We start from the raw sequence: 22658 nt of genomic DNA, 5'->3' as shown, positions 1-22658 counted from the left end.
TTGCTAGTGACAATGTCTTTAGCACCTTGTTCTAGCAGCTTCTCCCTGGTGAAAGTCCTCAGAAGTCGGTTCTCGCTAGCAAAAACCCTTGTTGGCTGATTTAGTAAGTATTTAGCAGCTCTATTTATCATCACTGAATGAGGCTTGCACTTCTTTTGCCACTGTTGGTCAGTCGGTCCTATTGTCCCAGTGCTGTCCCAGTGGAGTTACCAGGATATGAAACAATAGAGCTTCAGCACACGCTTAGGGCATCAACCCTATGATGCACTCCCTGAACCCACTCAGGCAGACGCGGACGTCTACGGATTTTGTGAAGCTCTGAACAAGACCACAGAACAAGCAGTTAACTAGGAAGAAGGTGAAGCAGGAGATTGTGGTCATGCACTCGTGGTCTCTCACAGTAATGCTAGTATGAATTTATGTGAAATGCTGGAAACCACAAGTAATCACTCAAGCATGGCTGCTCTCAACCAAGGTATCAGCCCACTTCTAATTACTGTTCAAAGAAGAAAACGACTCTAAAAGTAACAGGTTTTATGTATGCACATTTCTTCCTTGTGGTTGAAAGGTCTTTTAAAATTTTGTAAGAATATTGACATCTAAGATTAATCAACAAATTAACACCCACTGTTTCTCTGATTAGAAGTGAAAGAGAGTAAATATTCCATTCATTAATAAGCAAAAGATTTCTGTATTCACATTTTTTTATGCATGCAAACTATGCAAAATATAAAGGAATTAAGCAATTATAGTTAGGATTGCAAAATATAGTGTGTATAGCAATGCAACTATTACAGTATATGCATGCACAATATTCACATAGCAAAAAATGTCAAGTCAAATAATACTGATAAAAGCAAAGAAAAAAAAAATAGATGCTTAATACAAATATTAAAAAAAACTTTTCTTCCAGAGACAGATCTGAGTATCTGTTCAATGATACCCATTTCTGGATGCACAAATATATTTTAACGTTAAAAAAACTTGCTTTAAAAAAATTTATTTTATGTTATACATTATTATATGTTAAAAGTATAAAGAAATCTCATGTCACTGCGATAATACCACAGGTTCCATTACCATGACATTATATATGACATTATCAACACAATATTATCATACTGAAATTACATATTGCTGTGATCTTTTTTTTGTTTTGTTGTTGTAGCCAGATGTTTCTTTTTGAATATATAATAAGAAAAAAAAATAACACATTTTTTAAGCCAACCAGGTCAACCGTGAGTCAAACGCCAGGTAATCATGAGTCATCAGACCAGCCTCAAAGCTAGTGAAACTCACAACTATACTTCTGAACTCTGATCACTAAAGTTCACTTCATTCCAGTTACCTTTATCCTAAATGACGAGGCTAATCAGCAGATGTTTATTCTCAATGGAGCTTTATTACATGCATGTCACACACTGTAAAAAACAGAAAGCGCCATTTATATTGGTTGATTCATATAAAAAGGCTGGCAGCATGTTTTTTTTTTTAATCTGAACAGAATTAAATAAAACATTTACATAGTTATTATACTATGTAAAGTGTATCAAGACTTATGACCAAATATGAATAAAATCATTGAACAAAACATTATGAAATTAATATTTTAGCATCCTGCCAAAGAATAATATTATGTCAAAATTTTTATACAGATTTTTAATGTGACTTTTTTGCATAATTAATATTTATAGCGTAATATTTTGTGACTCTGACCAAATGTATGCAGCAAATATTTCCAAAAAAGACAATGCTATTTCACTAAATTGTTCAGAATTAAAAATTAAGTGGAAAGCATAGGTAGGCATAATTTCACAAGTATTTATACCCCCTCCAAATTTTAAGGTATAAGACATTGGATTTGCAGGGCATTATGGGACCTGAAGTATGTTAGTATTGGTGCTGTGTTAACTGTAGTCTTGTTTGTCCCCCCACCCCCTACTCCCTTCTCTCTCTCTTTACTATTTATTATTCTTCACTTGTTTGTCTCTGTCTTTATTCTTCATCTTTTATCAATTTAAAATAAAATGTCTCAAAATAAGTAAGTATTATAGAGACATTCTGAACATGGTGGATTGGATAAAAATGTTGCATTGGCATTATGTATTTGTAGTTTTTCAAGAATATACAACTGCAACAAAATAAACATCATTTTTTTTACATACAGTAATGAAAAAATAAATAAATAAAGTAATGTAGAGACAAGAATCTACCACAAAGTGTATCTAGAGTGTAGCATTGTGCATGTGCGTGCATAACAACTGCAAACAAACACCTAAAATAAAATACAGTAAATATTATTGTTTTCAATATTTTTGCAATATCATGATATGTAGTATTTTTTTGTCAAGCTAGAATTTTATTAATACAATAGGGCACAGCACTAGTGGAAACCCGCTGAACATGCTACGAATTACACTTTAGTGCTTAATTAACACACCAGGTTGTAATGTACTAATTGGACTAATTATTGGATATTAGTTGACAACTCTTTGATCAAATTAAAAGAATTAGCCTGGGGGATTAGCCTCCCAGTTTTTCTGTACTTGTACCAAACAGTGACTGTTGTGTACCATTCCATTGGTGCCATTGTGTCTTTCATTTTAGTTATCATGGTTTGATTATGTGGAAATTTACTCCAAACTCAAACAATATGCGTGAATTGAGTAAATTCAGAGGTACCGATTTTTTTTTTTTACTTCACAAACAGAACACGTGATAGCATTTCAGAGCTATCTGTGGAACACATCAGGTGCCTCAGCGACAGAATACACAGGCAGATGGCATGGAAGATGACTGAAACTAGGAGCAGTTTTTCTGGAGAGCTGCTGTTTCTACGCCGATCACTATCTCCTCATCATCCATCAACCAGACATCTCTGAGCAGGAATGAAGGGCCCAAAACTGGCACCTAATGTGGGTTAAACTTTAAGAGGGCAATGTTGCCGTTTATGAAAGCACTGGAATCTTGTCAATACTACACCTCTGCTTTACTGATTGTTAAACTGTAACCTGAGCTTAATGACATGACAGTCAGTATGTCAGTCAGTCAGATCACACCTTGATTTGTGTCAAATGCCGGATCTTAAGTTACATAGGCATTAAGCACGGGTCTTCAGGCGTGTTTTTAGACCCTGGGCCATAAGTTCAATACCAGTTGAACCATTTCTCAGAATTCGAGCTATCTTGCAGGAGAGTGAAAGATCTCAACATGACACGGTGCAATGCGAGTTATGTCAGTTTGACAAACGAGATACCGGCCTCCTGATGGCACGCTGTTTAGGCTGAGGAGAAAAAAAAAAGCCTTAAAATATGCACGCCCCGTTGCAGCCTTGCCACGCTTAGATAACATTAGCTGACCTTTGGCCCGGTGAACGAGTTTAAACGCCCTGCAGCAGGTGGAGAGAACAGGTGGCTCAGCGGCTTTGCACGCATGCCGCCAGAACAATACATTTGCATGGACTGGCGAGAACTGAAAATACAAAACACAAACAGACCGAGCAGCCGCGGCATATTCAGGCCCACGCGGCCTCATGACTGTGCAGGAGGTCGTTTACCAGCTAAATTAAGCCCAGTGTTCCCTCTGTCATGCTAGCTGTCTCGTGCTGGCACGCGTTCTCCTGGAACACTCAGGTGACCTTTAGCGTAATGCACACGGAAACACAAGTGCCTCATAAAGTGCCTCATAAACAACAATGATATAATGATAACCATCTCATTCTGATTATATAGAGTCAGATCAGTTTTCTGGACATGGACTAAGCCTAGTCACAGAGACTTGATTTTCCTTTCATCAGAAAATTTCAGATCAAAATGCTGTGTAGTCCAAGACTAGGCTTAATAGAACAATCAGTAATAAATGCAAACACTGGATTAGGAGTGTGCCATATCGTATTGTATGCAATAATATCGCCAACATTTTTTTATATCATGACGATATTATACCCTGAAATATCGTGCCATATCACCCACCCCTAATCATCACATCAGAGAGAGAGAAAGTTATTTTAGTGCCATATTGACCAACCCTAATATGTGAATAAATTCATGTTTGCAATGTATAAAATGCCCATCTCTACTACACTAGTGGTGGGGAATAAATACCCAGCCATGGTTAGCAACCTTAATGAAGCTCAGTGATTACCTGTTCAGCAGAAAAAATAGCCAGTTTGTCCATTACCATGGCTGCAGCACACTGTTTGCATGCTGTTGTCTATACTTGGCAACTCGGGGTGTGGAAATGTGTTGCTCTCAACAAGCCAAATTCCTTGTATGTGTAACATTCTTTCTTTCATTTGGATGAAAAAAATATATATTTTTTTCTTTTTACCTCATTTGCATTGTACCCTCACTGATTCATAACACAACTCCCGCAGTACACAACGCTAAAACAATAAATTCACACTAAGAAGCTGATATGAGTTTACTGAACTTTTCCATAATGTCAAACATGTCTTTAATAAATTCTATGTACACAAACTCTGAAGAACTAATACTGTTTATGTGTAATGTTTGGGTTCAGCATGACGGTAAACATCATAACTATAGTTAAAATCTTTCTTGTAATGGAGCCATGCTAGGGAATGCTAATTAAACCAGCATAATGTAGCCTACTCACTGTAAACTAACTGCTTTAAAACTACTGTGATGCTCCACTGAACTTTAAAAAGGATAAAAGCATTTCTATCATTGCCAACTCAGGATCGAAATGCCATTATTGCACTATGTAACTTTGGTGAAGCAGACAAGATAATGCAAATGAGATTCTGAAAAATATTCAGCTTATAAAATTCACATATATCAAGGTTTGGCATATTTAAACCTGGGGTCCCTCTACAGTTGTAGCACATAATTCACTTTTACAGCACTACTATAAATACAAATCAAGCTTTGAGCTTATTGCACTGTAAACATGCACTTGTTGACAAGTTGAGAGACAAAAAAAAAAGACATCTGAAGTAAAAGAAGCATGTGAACGGCGGATTCACACAAATATGACTTGCATTATAAAGTGTTGCATGTCTGATCAAACTTATATAGTGCAATAGAAGCATAACGAGATGCAAGACAGGAGCCATTCTCTACATTGCAAGTTAGTGTAGTAGAAAAATCATTTTAGGGTGGATAGTTTATATTACTGTGTATATATACACAAGTGCACATGGCAAAGACACGTGAGTTATTAGATTAAGGTTCACTATGGGACATTATAGTAGCAGGGTATGTCAGTGTATACAGTGTATATGTTGCTGTTCAATAAATAAACATGTATCTCCAAAATCATGACTTTAAAGGAGAAGGGAAAAAACAGCTTAACATTGATCCAGGGGTTTGAATGATAGAAAAAACTGTAAAAACTGACAAAAATGAGATAAATTAGTATCTGGACAACAGCAATATGTACATGGCTCTGCAATTCTCCACACTTTTGTTGTTTAGTTCAGACTTAACAGTCTAGACTGTCGTACAGAACAAGGCAGTGGTCCACTAACTATTATGAAGGCAAACAATAACGAACAATACATCTTGTATCAAACAATGGCTGTATCAAAGTAAAAAGACAAATAAAAAAACACGTTTTGCCTTTTTCCGCACCATGAAGTAAACAAAGAACAGTAGGATTGGCTGCAGTATCCAGGCTGTCATCAGAGTATTATATGCCCCTTTTAGAGTGTTTCTACTGACACTCCTTCCAATAGCATACTGTCATAAAAACACAAGGGCAACTTCAGACTTGCTCAGTAATCCTTCACGGCTAAGGTAGGTGCACAAATCCCACTACACATCAACGCTTCTCTCAGTAGCATTAAGTATGTCATGAAACCTGCACCTGAACCCTGTCTTATGAAACTAAAGCAGAGCCGGGACTTTTCTGCCCCGTGCAATTTGCTAATGGCGCATAACCAGAGAAAATGTTGCTTTTTAAATGGCCCATAAAGGGTGCATACCATGCATACTGTTCTGTACTTTACAGGAACAATAAGTACAATTTTCTGCCACAAAAAGAACCTTCTAAATGTTTCACCAAGACACTTCAAACTCTTTATCTGACAAAACGAGTCTTTATTGAACTAAACATGGTTCTTACTGTATATGGAATAGCTCAAAAAACCCCTTTGTAGCACCTTTGTTTTAAAAAAAAGTGTACTACTTATTATATTAATCATGTGGAGAAAATGCAGTACTAATCCTCTTTCTGAATGGAGCACTTGGTTTTCAGACCTTAAATCTGCACAAAATTGGTCTGCAAATGGAGGTGGACTCAAGAAAAATGCCAAATACCATTTCAGTGTGTCACAGAAGTATGAATCAAATCAGCTTATCATCAACATCTGCAGGACCTCATAGAGAGAAACCCAAAGTCTGGATAAACTCTATTAGGTGGCAACTTAACTTCGGCAATTGTGTAGTGTGTTCAGAATCTGTCTATTCTGACTAAACTCTGACCACTCCATACTATACCTTATTTTGTATGTATTTATTTATTTATTTTATTCTTAATTTAATGTTACAATGTTATTGTTTTATCTACATGCAATACAATGAGACATATAAGTGGGTCATAAATACAATTATGTATGCTTGCATACATGTGTAAATAAGCACATTGGGCTGTTTATATTCTTATTATATTCTTACATCCATGTCTTGTTGTATATTCTTAATTTTTTTTTTTTACTTTTACAGTTTTTTTTCATTTGTTGCCTTTCAAACAATCAGCTGATTATTAAATTAAAAAAAAGTTCCCAAAGACAAACTCTCCCAAATAGTGGTGTGATTTTATTTCTCTCCAAAAATATATTTCATGCCATATAGATTTAATTTCCTACCACAAGAAAAAAGGAATGGATTTTATTTCTGTATTTTATTATTTAGGGCCATAATATGAACAATTTGTTTGTTAATTGTATTTCTTAAAAGGTGAGTTTTTTTATACATATATTTGTGGAGTAATTTATGGATGAGAACTACAAGTCATACTACAAACAGATGTTAACATTGTTTTTGTTATTATTTGCACTGTAACTTAATATAATGGATCAAGGTACCAAAAAGCTTCAAGAGCACAAACTGTAGCTATTTTAAAATTAATACTGAAGCTTAAAGAAAAAAAATATTTTGATAAACTGATAAAAAGCTACCTAAATACTTCCATGCCTCTAATAGCTTTAATAATAACATACTGTAACTTGTATCTAACTTGTGCAATGGAACATTTGAGAAGTATCTTTTTGAATACTTACATTTTATGAAAATTTATAGTGTTTATGAATTTTTTAAAATATTTAGTTTAGTAAAGGAAGCTTTGTCAAACTTGTTGGCGTATCTCTTTTTAAGGTCTGCTGTTTTTCTTATAATGAAGTCTGATTTCTTCATATATTGTGTAATTTTGTGGAACAAATTAAACCCAATACCAATCAAAGCCTTAATTTTAAAGCATATGTACTCCTAACAATACAGTAAGTCACAAACCTATATTAAAGCCCAGTCAAGCAACAAACTATAAATAATTAATAATAATAAAAATGCTGTGATATACCGTAAAACCATCAGAAACTAAAACATTTTGTGATATACATTTTTGTATATAGCACTGATTGCACGGTCTATTATGATACAAAGTATTATATAGAAAAATATATAAAATCATATACTACAGCATCACAACAGAAAAAAGTCTAGAAGACCATCAGAACTGAAGTAACGTTCTGGAACATTTCATCCAGTCATGAGCAGACAACATCCTGTCAGTCAGTCAGTCTAACATGAAGCTTCGTTCCTTTCACTGCTTTTTAAAAAAGGTGATGTAAGACACCTTCCACAAATATCTCAGTTTGTACAGTCGATTGAACAATCCGCTCAGTAAAGTGAGAAGCAGTAAACTCAATGGCTCTACACCTGAAACACAGGTTTAACATGTGTTCAGGTCCATATCTTCAACAATTAGTCACTCCTGCTCTGCTATTATTGAATTTAGGTGTCGGCCGGAGACTTCAAATGTTCACCTGAGCAGAAGACGACTCCACACTCCTAATCACTCTTTTATCGCCTGTGAAATCAGTTGTACTGCACACTCTACAGACCTGCTCTTATTAGACCTTATCACCTCCTGTACTGTAATTCTCTGAAAGAAGAATTCTTCTCCCTGTCACAAAACACAATGACTTTAAGGAACTATGAGATAATAGATTCTACCTTATACTAAAGTATATTAATACTATACTAAATTCCCAAACAGGAAAAGCTCTTTTAGCTAAGGAATTGATATTATAATAACACAAAAATTCTAAAATATTGAGTGAACAGTGAAATAAATTGTAAAAACATTTTTAAGGGTGTAATGCATGTTTCTTTACTTATAAGGCTAATAGAAAGTAACAGATTTTTCTACTAACATATTAGCCTCATTATTCTAGTGCATCTTCAGATGTTTTATTTAGCTTTAAGTCTCTATTTAGTATTAAGTCTTTAAGTTGTGGTGAAATAGTAAAAATATCCTATGAGGATATTTAAAGAGTCACACAGTGAAACACAATGTTTATTCTGTAAGTATTTTAACATGCTGGTAAAATGCATAGCTAGCTACTACCTAAATACTCTCCCACATTTTATACAGTCATTTTTATTAACAATTTTCTGTACTTCATCCAGTTCAACTGGACTAATTTGTGGACTAATCATCCTTTTTGAATGAAGCATGCAGTTCTGAGTTAATTGTGGATATTGTCATTGCTTAAGGAACACTAACAATATTCAGAATTCATTTTAGGAAACTATATTGTGTATAACAATAACAAAATTAATCATGATATCCCACCAACTGGAATTGTGATTTGAATGGAAATCAGTGATTTGAAAATGAAATTGATTTTTTTTTATTTGAAAAAAAAGAAAAGAAAATGTACATTGACAGAAACCACATTACAGCACAGATACTTCATATTCTACATGCTGATATTTTTTAATGTAACCATCATGAATATCAACTACTTTGGTTTAAATTAATTAAAGGAGATTTTTATATAATGTGCCTAAGAAATTATTTCACAACTACACTAAAATATATTTTTAAAAAGGTATTATTTCACATGAGTATTAATTTATGTGATGTCCAATGAATCTAAAACTAAAAAACTAAAAAAAACTAAAATGCATTTTTATTGTAGATTAGATTAGACTATCGGAATACCAAAAAATACTGTTTTTTTTATTTAATTCTTTACATTAACTCCCAAAGCTAAGAATGTGTCTTGATTGCTTTGGTAAAATTGCCAAAGAGTAGTAAAATATCGGTTAAGTGTTAAAGAGCATGAGGAATACCAGTGTGGGGTTAAACACAAGCACTTAAAATTTAAGGCAACAATTAATATAATAAATGTTAAACACATAAAAGCAACTCAACACTAAGGAGCCCTAAAAATAGTCAAGTTTTGTTTGTTTTTTTTTTTGTTTTTTTTTGTAAATTAAATAAATAAATTAGACTTATTGAACACACAGATTTTTTTTTTTTTTTTTTTTTACTTTACAAAGAGATCTGAACACATGGCCATGTGTTAGCAGTTATATGACCTAATTCACTGGTTCATTGTGCAACACTTTACCACAGATTTGCCATAGAAGACAAATTTATACCCTTAAAAATTGAGTTGTTTTTTTGTTTTAGTACAAGGCTGCTCACAGACCTTGAAAAAAAGACAGGATTTCATAAAGGCTGCACTGGACTCTTCACCGTCCACCTCAATGACAGATCCCAATATTGTTAACCTCCACCCCTGTGTTCTGTGTGTGGGTTTTTAATCAAGATGTCAGTGCAGAGCTGGTGTCTCTGTAATAGCCTCAATAGCCTCAGGTATAGTCCGGCCTGACCACAGCCATCTGCTCCTCTGCCACATAACTATTTTCATAACAAGCAGCTCCATGCTTTGGGTTGCACAGCAGCCCACACGCAACACAAGTCCCCCTCAGGCCGGCGGTGTTTGCGAACAAAGCCAGCGGTTGTGTCTAGAGGTGCCACGCTACACCGGCTAAACCTACATGGCTGCATGACAACAGCAGTTAAGGGATTGTGCTTAAAACCCGCAAAAACTGAATCAATCGAGCAGTCATGTGTACACGCCGGGAGTGTTCACTTAAACACCGAGTCCATTCTTGACCTAATTCACCAATACTTCCACCAGCCACCCACCCACCACTGAGCACGTTCACCAACAGCCAGCGTCAGCACGGTTTAGCTCCGTTATGGCAGAAGCAGAGATTTTACAGGGTGACTTATGGTTTGAGAAGTTTGACCCAAAAAGGACAGATATCCTGTAGAGCTGAGAGGTTAATAAAATTAATTAGTTTAAACGTATTACTGTTTTTTTTCTCTCAATTTACACGGCCAATTACCCAATCCACTCATTAGAACTTCCCCCAACACCAGGAAGGTGAAGACTAGCACATGCCTCCTCCGGTACATGTAAAGTCAGCCACCGCCTCTTTTCGAACATTACCGAGTAGCATCACAGCATGCTCGGAGGAAAGCACAGCGACTCGGTTCCGATACATCAGCTCACAGACGCTTTGTGCTGATCTACATCACCCTTTGGAGTGATGTGGGGAAAGAGCAAGGCCAACTGTGCTCCCTTAGGGCTCTGGTAGCTGATGGCAAGTGACATAAACAGGATCTGAACCGGTCGTATCGCTGTTTTAATGGGATTTTGAAAATGGGATAATATATATGGGACTGTATAGCCTTACTTATAGAAGAGGGATAAGGGAATCTAAGTAGACAGGTTTTGTGCTTCGGTCAGAAACCTGTAAAGAAATTTTTATGTGGCAGTGAAAATATTTTACACTATTTCTCAAGTGAAATAGAAGGAGGCCATCTTTGCACTGCTTTTAATATAACAGCTGCAATAAGGTTGATGGGGGCTGCTTACTATTTGCAAAAAAAATGAATGAAAAATGTATTAAAAGAAAACAACAGCTTGCACATTACTTTAGATGATAAATTGAAGTTACTACAATTAATTACAATTATTATTTTCTTACAATATCTCCCAGCTTTAGTATCCTGTTTTTCTGTTAATCTTTGCCCTGAAACTGAACAAAATTAAATTTATATGTTTTCTAAAGGATGAGCACTATCTTTTTTGTTTTGGTTCATAAAATATATCAGTATTTCCATCATACAATAACTTCTATGACCTAAATGTATTTTCTCTCTTTTTTTAAAGACCAAAACAATAACAAAACTACAATTTATAAATATGCATTGAACACCTAACATCCCAGCAGACATACCAACAAAGTATGCAGAAAATTAGCAGTGCTAATCTTTTACTTTCAACAGAGATATTTTAGTTACACATTTAGCTAAGTTAGCAAGCTAGCAACCTCAGCAGTGCAATTTTAAACAGAAGTTTACCTAGGTAGTGCTATTTTTTATTGTTTATTAAACTTTATTAAAGCAGTGCAATTGTAGTCATAAATGTCCTTACGTAGTTAGTCAGCTACTCAAGTCACATGTGAGAAAGGCAGAGAGAGGAAGCAATAATTTTGGTACTCTAAAAGATGCTAACGCTAAAGTTTTTTAGCTGATAAACAAACAGTTTGTAAAGAGCTTGTAACTGTACTGAATGCTTTGTTTATCTAAATGTATGCAAATTAAATGCAAAAATAGTCTTAAACCTGTCATTTGTCGGCTGTTTTCTCTCCCTCAGTCTCTGCTCCAGTAAACAGCACTGTGTATTGCGTGGCAAATTAATTATTAATTGTTTGGTATAATTTTTCTTATCTTTTTTACATATTGGGACATATGTACGTTTCTACTGTGATATACCCTATATTGCAATACATAGAAATATATATATATATATATATATATATATATATATATATATATATATATATATATTTTTTTTTTTTTTTTTTTTTCCAGATTTGACCAGAAAGGCAAAGATGATAACATATCTAACTGTGTATTCCTCACTGGAGTAAATAACTATGCTATTTGGTAAATGTAGATTTTAAAGAACACGAGAGCAATTTCTTTTCAATCAAGCAACAGAAGCATCAAGCAACATGTTTGATTTGTTTAATTTGACATTGCACCTGATAATGAGCTCCCAGTGATGTGACTACTGCGAAATGTGAGAAAGGAGTTCTTTGCATTACGCTTTCACCTGTGGACACTGAAAGTTCATCCAGTTCAACTTGATCCTTAAAATTCAACACAGTTATTTGCTGTGTTATTAAAACATAATTACATATGTGTATCTATTACTTAAATATGATTACACACCCACTCTGTTATTTAATTCAACATAAATTTATATTTACCAGGTATGAGTCTGCATGTTCTGTTTTTTATTGATTCAAAAATTAGGCAAATATACAAATCACACCTTTTCCACGTTTCTGCAACAAAAAGAATATAATATTTTACTTTTTTAAATTATTATTTATTTTAAGAGATCAACTTTAATTCAAATTAAGTTTCAGTGTACACAGTTAACTTTAAAAAAGTTATTTAAATATTTTGAAAAAAATATTTTGAAAACAATACTATATTGCTAATACATATATATATTGCATTGAAATATTCCTACATTAAAGCCTCTTTTAGTAGTTTCATTGGGATGTGAAAAGAAAATAAATACATATAACATGATGAGCATTATTTTATGCGATTTTCAATTAATCTGAAACTAAAATAAAAATATATATATATTACAAAAAGGTATGGAATATAGTATTTTTTTGTACGTTAGATTATCAGAATACTCCAAAAAGGACTGTTTTATAATAAAATTTTTTACATCAAATTCCTAGTTCTAAGAATGTGTAAAATTACTATTTGACAGAAGTCAAATACAGGTTAAGTGTTAGAGAGACTTCCAGTGTGGGTTTAAACACAGTTGTTTCCAAATTAAAGCAATAAATGCATTTCATATTTAACAAAATTTTGGGCAGATTATTTAGGCAAAACCAAAAAGGGAGCACCATATTATTTTGGTCATAGTAACAATTCTTTACCTCTCAAGTACCTTTCTATTCAAAGAGTTTTCTGGTAAAACCAGGGTGGAGCTACATGGCATCTGGTGATCTGATTTGGTTTTCACCCAAAACGTTTTCACCTCTCCACCCCGAGCGGCGTTCAGGCTACGAACATTACACAATGACTAACCAAATCCTCCCCGGCTCCTCCACCTTGCTTGCTTATAGGGTGTTTTCCTGTCATTTTGGCATCTCGCTAAACACAAACAGTGAACAATGCATCCCAGACTAATCTCTGATCTTCTGGAACAGCGTGTTCCTCTACACGGCCAACTCCGGCACAACTCTGCTCAACAGCGTTTGACCTTAAAATGTATCTATGGTTAACTCTGGACCATGGATCTCCACCTGCAGATCCCTCCAGTTCAACATATGCTAAGCTGAACATATGGAGCATGTGCAGCATACATTCTGCTAGTTAGTGGTAAACAGGTCATTATCTGGGTTGATCTGGAATGAGGCCGCGCTGCAACGCTGCAAACGGAGGAAGCGGGGGGCTGGCGGACAGGAAAGACCAGGAGACAGGTTTCTGAGGGAGGCGAAGGAAAGTTCTGGTCAAGACTGACCAGCGTCGAGCCTTACGACGGCCGAAAAGAAAAAGAAGCAGGTTAAGACAGAGAGAAGGGGCTCTGGAACCGAAAGCTTTACCCTGCGTCCCTGCTGTTCACCGAGGGTGGAGGTTTACAGGCCTAGATTCAGACCCTCTCCAGAGATCATGTCACAATAAACTGCACATTTTTGTTTAGACAAGTCCAGCAGCTGGGAGAGGCTCAGGATTTCTCCTCTTCATTTCTCTAAGCTCAAAAGACCCCCGATACAACATCAGCCCACATCAACACCAGGCCTCCAGAGCGTCCATCACAAATTCCTCTGAACGACTGTCAGAAGAAGAGATAAGAGAGTGCAGTCCCAGTCTGTTGGTTTTTTAGCAGCAGCATGCAAATGAACTTTGGGTTGGAGAACACGGTCACACACCACACTGTGGTGAGAGAGAGAGAGACAGAGAGAGAGAGACAGAGACAGAGACCACATTTGATCCCACTATATAACTATCTATATAAATATATACAGTTACCTCACCTCACTCTCTCTATTTAATCAGCAGTCAGCTGGATCCACCTGTTGTTTAATGGTGTAACACTCCTGATTTTGGCATAAATAAAATGTACTCCATTGATTTCATTAATATTAATTAATTTATGTTAATGATAATAAATATTAATTGTGATACTACTATTTATTTTGAAATGCTATGCTGCAAAATCCTCATTTGTGTTATTGATCTTTAACCTCGTTCGTTAATTTTCACTTTGCGAAGCTCTTTGGGAAACACTCGCAGAACTGGCTCGTTCTTTACTCACGTCATTCGTTAGTTCGTTCGTTATTCGCTAAGATTGACCGTTTTCGGGAAACCCACCCCAGTGCAAGCATACGGTTTACCATTAAGAGTGCCTATGCTTACATAAATAAAAGAAATTATGAAATATATAGAAGAAGTATAGCAAGGGACATTTATTTTGTAAATCTCTGTTTAAGTTCAAGTTTAAACAAGTGCAAATTAATCATAAACTGAAACTTTTGCTAATTTGCAAATATATAGATTCACAGCCACTTGGTTCTACCTAATGGAAAATGTTTTTCTTCATTGTTTTGCAGTTAGAGTTATTTTAATATACACCAGTAATGACATTCTTTTAAAGATTGTAGTCTTATCTACCTTAAATTAAGCTGATTAGGCATAAGTTGTGTTACATACAGTTTTTACAACAGCCTTGTTTATAGACCATTTTTGGATATTTTGTTAAATTTTTGATTAGTACATTTAAATACTAGCTAAGCTAATTTAGCAATAGTGCACAAAAGGGAGTGTAAATGATTTTTAGCATTAGGCCTATGACTGCAGTACACCAGTTCCAAATGGATTAGTGCGGTTATTTCCCAGTTCAGTTTTTGCCATTTATCGTTAGATTTTATAATAAAAAAGAAAACAACTTTTTGACTAGCATCATTCAGCATCACCACACTGCCAAAACATCAAAATCTCAACTCTGTATTCTTCATATGTGATATTTTTCTAACAGCTTAAATGTAATAATTAGCAGAGACATGAAGGCTCACACATTAATATCATTTTGGTTTATTTACCATTTAAGCTTTTCTGCAACAAATTTAATTTTATATTTAAAGTTATAATAACCTGTTCTTTTAATTTACATACTGCACATAATGCACATTTTTATAATAAAAGTAATGTGTGGCTCTGTCTCTTTATCTTATTATTTGTTACTGAACCTTTTGTAACCATTATTGTCTATGAAGGTCTATAAAGACCCAAATAATAAAGAGGTTCTGGTACTGTTTGTGTGTTGGGAGGCAGTGCAGTGGCATGGGCAGAGTTTGGGCCAGGGTGCTGGCGAGGCTGGCGCTGGCAGACCTGGGCTGTGAGCCAGTTTTTGCTCTGTGGACTCGACAGCTCAGTCTAATAGAGCCATTCCACTTTAACTGGGCCTCCCTCTCTCTTTCTCTCGTTCTCTCTTTCGCTCTCTATCCATCCCCAACTCAGGGGCTCCAATAGGCCTGTGTATGGAGAAATGAAGCCTGATGTAATCATCTGGAAGCACCAAAACAAAACCCAGCAGAAAAGGCCCATAATCAGTGTTCAATGCAAATCTGAATATGTCATTGTGAAAGGGGGAGTTGCAGCACAGAGCACTGCCCAGAGTAAACACAAACTGATTTTTGGAACTGAGGTCAATGAGCCATTCGGGATTCATGCTGCTGACATTCACTGCAGGTTTGGTATCTACCTGCTACCTGCTGTCATTATCATGATAATGCTTTTGCCATGATAATGACCTTTAGACTCAGGGAGTATTATATATGTTTACGCATTATATAGTATCTATGTTATTTGATCAATACCGTGATGGTTTCTTTAAGTAACGTCAAAGGTGAACCAATTTCAGTCACTTTCAATGTATGAGGAACAGTTATCATTTTACGAATGTGCGATTGTGTTTAAAGTTGTAGGGCAAATCTCTACATTTTCTTAAAATAAAAAAAGCAAGAACTGTAGTTTTCCTGAAAATTTGGCTCTGGCTCTGCTAACACTGATATTCTGAGCAGCCAAGTCATAAGAGTCACTATTCCATAAGAATTATTTTGAACACATACTATGGTTACCAAGCAATGAAAACGTTCCAGCCTGCTACCGTTCCTAAATAAATAATGCAAATGATAAAGTCAATGCCACTTAGTGCACAGTAGTTACTCAGAGAAACCACTTTAAAAATGACCTTTCACCCTGAACCCAAAAAAATCACAATCCAAATCTTTTCAGTTTAGTTTAAAGGTCTGCATTTTGTCTGTATCAGTAAATCTGATTTTTTTTTTTAAAGAATTTCACAGTGCATGCCTGATTGGGTTAAATAAGATGAACCCTTTCTAAATTCTTAATAATGTAAAAGTTCAACATCAATTAAAGTTTTTTTTATTCAGAAGAGCAAATCTTTGTTTTTTTAAGAGTAAACAGAATTGATCACTTAAAACATAGACTTTTAAATCATAGACTTGATCACAGCACAATTCCACAGCCTTCAGCATTGCAGACTATGTGGAACATGAATAAGAAAAGGCTAAGACAGGGCCAGGCAATACTTTAATATCAATAAATATTCCAATAAAAATGGTCTCAATAAAGATTATATAATTTTACAAATATGTCAGTATACATTATTTACTGACATTTTTTACAGGGCGAAATACATTAATAGATTAATAAATTTTTTAGGCATAGACAGGTTTATAGGCACAGACATCTGTTATGAGCATTCTTAGATGTTTTTCTGTTTTTTTACATTGCTCATATTGATATCAGAATTATATCGTATTGATACTAGAACTCACAGAAACTCAGAAATTCTCAGAAACTTTTTTTTCTGCAGACTCTACACCAGGGTCCTGACACAGTCACAGCAGTGACTAAGACTAATGTATAAAGCTATTAGTGAAAGTATGCGCAGTAAAATGTCATAATGTGCTCCATATATACACTGCCAACTTCTGTTGACAGTAAACAATAGCTGAGAGATAGAATCTCATAATCACATTCAAATGCAGGCAAACTTTTCATGACACCCTCACACACACCCTCACACACACATACTCTCCAAGCCCACGCTCATACTCAAGACCGGACGGCCTCTCCAGAGTTCCAAGATGGCTGTCGTATTTGTTGGGTAAGCCTGTACTCGGCCTGGTGCAGCCTGTCTCCCCTGAGGAAACGCTGAGCAGTATCCTGCATCCCCCTCTGAATTGCAATATCCTGATACTAAAGATACATGCTCTTCATTCGACTGTAATGCCCATGTTTGTTTGTGTTCGGCTTCCCTCTGATCAATCTGATAAAACACACAGAGCTGGTGGGGGAAAATTTGCCCCGAGCCCGAAGCAGACTTTTAGACGCTTTGTCTAAACCACACACTCATACACACTCATACACACACACTAGCATTCATACGCACAGGTCCGCGGGGGACAATAGCGCCGCTGATGAGCCTAAAACTTTCAATCATTCCTTTAAGAGCCCAAGACAAGTTTAAACACGATGGGATAAGTATAGCTTTCACTAATTTGTTCATCAAGATTTATAGTGCTACCACTCTCCACAGGCCTCAGGCCAAAATGTGGTTAGATACTTGTCAGATACTTGTCAGAGGTGTAAAACCAAAAGACATAAGTAAAGTGTTGAGTGTTGAAGACACATTAATCAATCAATCTGAATTAAATTAAATGTCAAATGTATGCAATTCACTATAAATGACCATAAATCAACTGGCAAACAGTAGCAAGGAGCTACACTGAAATGTGTCTAATCAAACCCGAACAAAGGGATTAACAAATGAGCTTCAAATAAACTAAAACCTGTGTTTGCTAGTACATTTATATGAATATAAAATTTGAATAATATTGTATTGTTAGATTTCCTAAATCTAGAAAGGACAGGAAAAAACAATGATTGCAATACCAATCAAAAACAACAAGAAAAAGAAGAAAGGAAGCCATATTAAATATTATTAGCAACAATAGAAGAAGGAAAAGAAAAGAAAATAACAACAGCAAAAACAACACACTGAAAAATGAATGCACTGCACAGAATAAAATATGTATACTGCCTATATACTGCCTGGCAATAGCTTTGTAAATAACACAGGTGTAAATACATATGTACATATTGTTAACTATTATTAGGAATGCAATAAGGAGTTTTTGACCAAAACTGAAACCGAACAAAAATGAAACAGTTGGCTGAATACCAAATATAGATTAATCAAAAGGTTTTAACAATTTAGCTTTTTTTCAATTTTATTATTATTATTAGTGGGAGAAGCAGCAGTATTAGTCATGGTGTTGTAGTTTTAATATTTTTTCTTTACACTATTATTACCATTATTTGTTATTACTGTTATCATCATCATCACCATCATCTAAACAAAAACTTTATAAGATTTATACAATTTATAAACATTTAGCTTTATAAACATGAGCATAACTCCAAAAGCCAGATGTCCCCCCAGGGGCACATTCCCCTTCTATGGGTCAAACATGATCCACTTAAGCTTTGGAAATAAACTCTTCCCAGCATTCCCACCAGCAGCAGCAACCAAACCAATCACAATCACTTACTGACTGTCCCAATTCCAATCACTGGAGTTAGGCCTGTCACCATAACCTTTTCTTTAACACATTTTTTCAGATAACGTTTATTTTGTTTTTAATATATAAATATATTGTAACTGCAGTATTGTTGCAATAGTATTACTGTCATTTTAAAACCGTTGCATACTATTGATATATTATTAATAAAAATAACATGAGAATGCAATTAGACTGAGTATACTTTCTTAAAGAGCAATGACATTTTGATAATAAGTGCTATTGAGGCATCGTATTGAACATTAAAACATTTTTAAATCCCCTATGTTTTTATATACATTACATTATATAAGAATAAATAAATACATAAAACCACTGTTTTTGACCAAAGTTGGCAAACTGACAACTTCATGTTATTTAGGCTTTCCTTGCTGAGTAAAATAATAATGCAGCAAAAGTTATTGAGGTTATGTGTAACCTATATATTCTATGATAAGTCAGTAACATAAATATTATGACAGGCCTAGCCAAATAACTTACACAAAACAGGCACAACACAGGCAACACAATACAGAATTAAGCCAATTTTCTGTTAAAAAAACAAACAAACAAACAAGCAGATAAAATACATTATGGAAAATAATTTCTTATTTAGATTGACAAATGTTTAGAAATTACTGTATTACAGTTAGCCTATTAGCTAACCTAGCTAAACCGTTTTAGTACATAGCTTAACAACTGTAGGTTAACTTACTTAGCTAGCTATCGCTAACTAGCTTACTTAGCTAACAACTTCCAGTTTTGAGAAGAAATTCTCTCAAAGCACAGCAAAAACAGTATTATTATTATTATTATTATTATTATTACATAATTTACAGTCAGTTAGGGCTGGGAGGTTAGTTGAATTAATTTTATTAATCGATTTACTGTTTTAATGAGATTATGAAAATGGAATAATGATGAATGTACACTGTATATATTTTACATATGGAAGCTTCTAGAGGGAATCTCAGGCTTGGGCTTCTGTCAGTAAAGCTGCAGCTAAAGAACTCTTATGTGGCAGTTCATTTTATAGTTGACATATTTCATGAACAAAAATACAAGGTTACGTTATATTTGCATAGTGTTTAATAAGAAAAAAGCTGCAAAATTAAAGTAAGGTGGAAGGGGCTGCTTACTATTCTTATATAAAATAAATAAATAAATAAAATAATTAGTTATACGTAAAGGAAACAATCGCTTATACATCATTTTAAATTCTGTTTTCTATATACAAATTTAAAAACTGTTAAAAAGTTGTTGTGTAAGAACTAAAAATCCAGCTAATTCCTAACCGAGAATCACTCATATATCTGACGAATATCGAGATTTTTTTTTACAATATCGCCCAGCCCTCGCGTCAATAAAGCACCGTTAAAACTATATATGTGTGTGTTTAGCGGGTTATATCTGTAGTTATTATAAATCTATAGGCTTTTAGAATGGGCTACACTTTCTTAATTGGACTATGGCCCCTAAAGTGTTGCCTACGTAGTTAATCTAGATAGCGTTAGGGCCCTCAGGTTATTAAGCTCTATAGTTAGTTAACTACAATAAACTACAATAAACTACAGTATTGCCTACGCTAATTAGCTGCGTAACTAGGTTTACTTAGCGTTACGGAGTAATTCTGAGGCTCATATTATTTTAAATGGACTGAATATCTCAGAACAACAAAATAAATAATAATATCAGACTCAGCCCCGCGTCCCTCAGGTGTCGCAGGTCTATAAACTAACTTAGTTATAATAGAGGAGCTCAGTAAAGCTAAATATAGCTAAACTAACTTAACTAACTATAACTCTACCTGTTCAGTAACTTAATTATAATAACAGCAGTCTGTAAACAGTGAATCCAGCTCAGTGTGGTATATAATATATTAGGTCAGCTCGCTCACCTCCTCTTGTCTTTCTCAGCCGTCATCTCTGCGCAGGCTGGTGTTCTCCACTGCGCGAGCCAGGCCAGATCAACAGGTCTGAAGATCAACGCCGCTGCAGATCAGACAGACAGAGCAGGTCTTCAGTAGAGGAATAAAGTCCGACCGCGCCGCGCTGCGCTGGAGCTCAGGGGCTGTACAGTCTCAGAAACACTGCCGAGGATCGTACAGCCGCTCTCAAATATCCACCAAACTCAGGCGCGCGCTCCCTCCGCACGGCCGCTCGCTCTCAGAGTCTGAAAGAACTTTGTACTACACACTCTGACACACACACACACACACACACACAAACACACAAACTCAGCTGGCCCACAGCCAACAGCGCAATCAATCAGCAGCAACGTAATTGGTTGCTTCTTCTCCAAGCCACGCCCCAAGTCCCGCCCACCTCCTGCCCTCCAGCTCTCTCACCCAGCTCTGCCCTCCAGACTCTCCGAGTCTGGACCTGTAACCTTCAGCAGGGCCCAGGACCACCATCATCCACCACCAACCAACAACCAGCCCACCCTCACCTACCTGTCCCTGTCCCTGTCCCTGCCCCTGTCCTGGGATCAGGGTTGAACTCAGAACCTCTGATCAAACTCAGCAGTGATTTATACTTAACATACTGCACCACACACTACAATAAAGTAATAAAGTGCCATATAAAAATAAATAGTTCCCTAGAAAATATTTGTTTCTTAATGAGAGCGAGTGTAAAGTTTAAGTCTCCAAACCAAAAGTTTTGTCCAAAACGGAACAAATTGACAAAATGAAACATTTGGCCAACAAAATTAATTTCCATTAAATTTTCCATTTCTTTTTCACAATTGAACAAATGACATAGCAAACTCTGGCCGTGCTTCTCAAAAAAAAAAGACAAAAAATATATATATATATATATATTTATTGAACACTTCTCAATATCCCGGCAGACACAACTCAACAAAGCACATTCCATTTACTATTTAGCAGTGCTATTCTAACCACGAATTTACGTCAGTCATGTTATTCTTATATTTTAATTTGCAAATTCTGTCATAAATGTACCTTAGCAGTGTTCACCTCAGCGGTGCTATTCTAGTCATACATTTACTTGAGGAGGAAGATTTAAGCAATATGTACCTCAGCAGTGCTATTCCAATCATACATTTACTAAAGAAGTGGGATTTTAGTTATATGAACTTCAGCAGAGCTATTCTAATCATACTTTTACTTAAGAAGAGTGATTTTAGTCATATGTACCTCAGCATTGCTATTCTAATTCTACATTTACTTAAGAAGTGCAATGTCAGTCCTTAATGTACCTCAGCAGTGGTATTCTAATCATACATTTAACTTAAGGAGTGCAATTTCAGTCCTAAATGTACCTCAGTAGTGGTATTCTAATCATACATTTGCCTAAGAAAGTGCAATTTCAGAAGTGTATAATTCAAATTATACATCTACTTAAAAAATGCAATTTTAGTACTAAACTAAACTAAAATGATCAGAAATACTGCAACATGACTAAATTAGTAATTGTTTGCTATAAATCATTTGGTCTTCTCACTTACTTGGCTGACTAACGAAAGTGCTTTTTTTTTTTACCATTGTGAGATATTCAGTGCATCCATACTAATATCTGTAATCTTTGGATCAATTTAACCACTAGCAATTTAAATAAATAAAATTGTTCTCAAATTACTATAAGTATAGTGTTATTAGGACCTACAGCAGATGGAAGGTTTTTTTTTAAAATATTGTTTTAATTATTGGATAAAATTCTCTATTCTCTATATTATCTCTATTGTTTGTTGAAGGAAATGTTTCAACCTATATCCATTACATCCTGGAATGGCTTTCAGTTAACAGCTGTGCTGAACTTGTAAAGTGTTAATTACATACATTTTTTGTCCTCTTAATGTGTTTGAGAGCACCAGTTACTTTAGGAAATGAAGGTCAATCTGTAAAATCTCAAGAGCTTGGAAAGTATCTTCAAAGACCATCAAAAAGGGTATGATGAAACT

At 35.1% G+C, this 22658-nt stretch overlaps 1 protein-coding gene across 2 annotated transcripts in view; it reads right to left on the bottom strand.

The window, feature by feature from the left end:
- Window positions 1–20913, bottom strand: part of epas1b (endothelial PAS domain protein 1b) — a 75007-nt gene extending 54094 nt beyond the window's left edge. The window contains exon 1 of one of the 2 annotated variants that reach the window (XM_049481234.1): window positions 20632–20913. In XM_049481234.1, the coding sequence (XP_049337191.1) occupies window positions 20632–20657 (26 nt within the window). In that variant the 5' untranslated portion in view covers window positions 20658–20913. The remainder of the gene's footprint in view (window positions 1–20631) is intronic. The other variant, XM_049481233.1, reaches the window with a different exon arrangement.
- Between the last annotated feature and the right edge of the window lie 1745 nt (window positions 20914–22658).

This window comes from Astyanax mexicanus, chromosome 7, assembly GCF_023375975.1.
Source record: "Astyanax mexicanus isolate ESR-SI-001 chromosome 7, AstMex3_surface, whole genome shotgun sequence".
NCBI lineage: Eukaryota > Metazoa > Chordata > Actinopteri > Characiformes > Acestrorhamphidae > Astyanax > Astyanax mexicanus.
The sequence above is the reverse complement of the archived record's forward strand: the minus strand, read 5'-3'. Positions and strand labels throughout refer to the sequence as shown.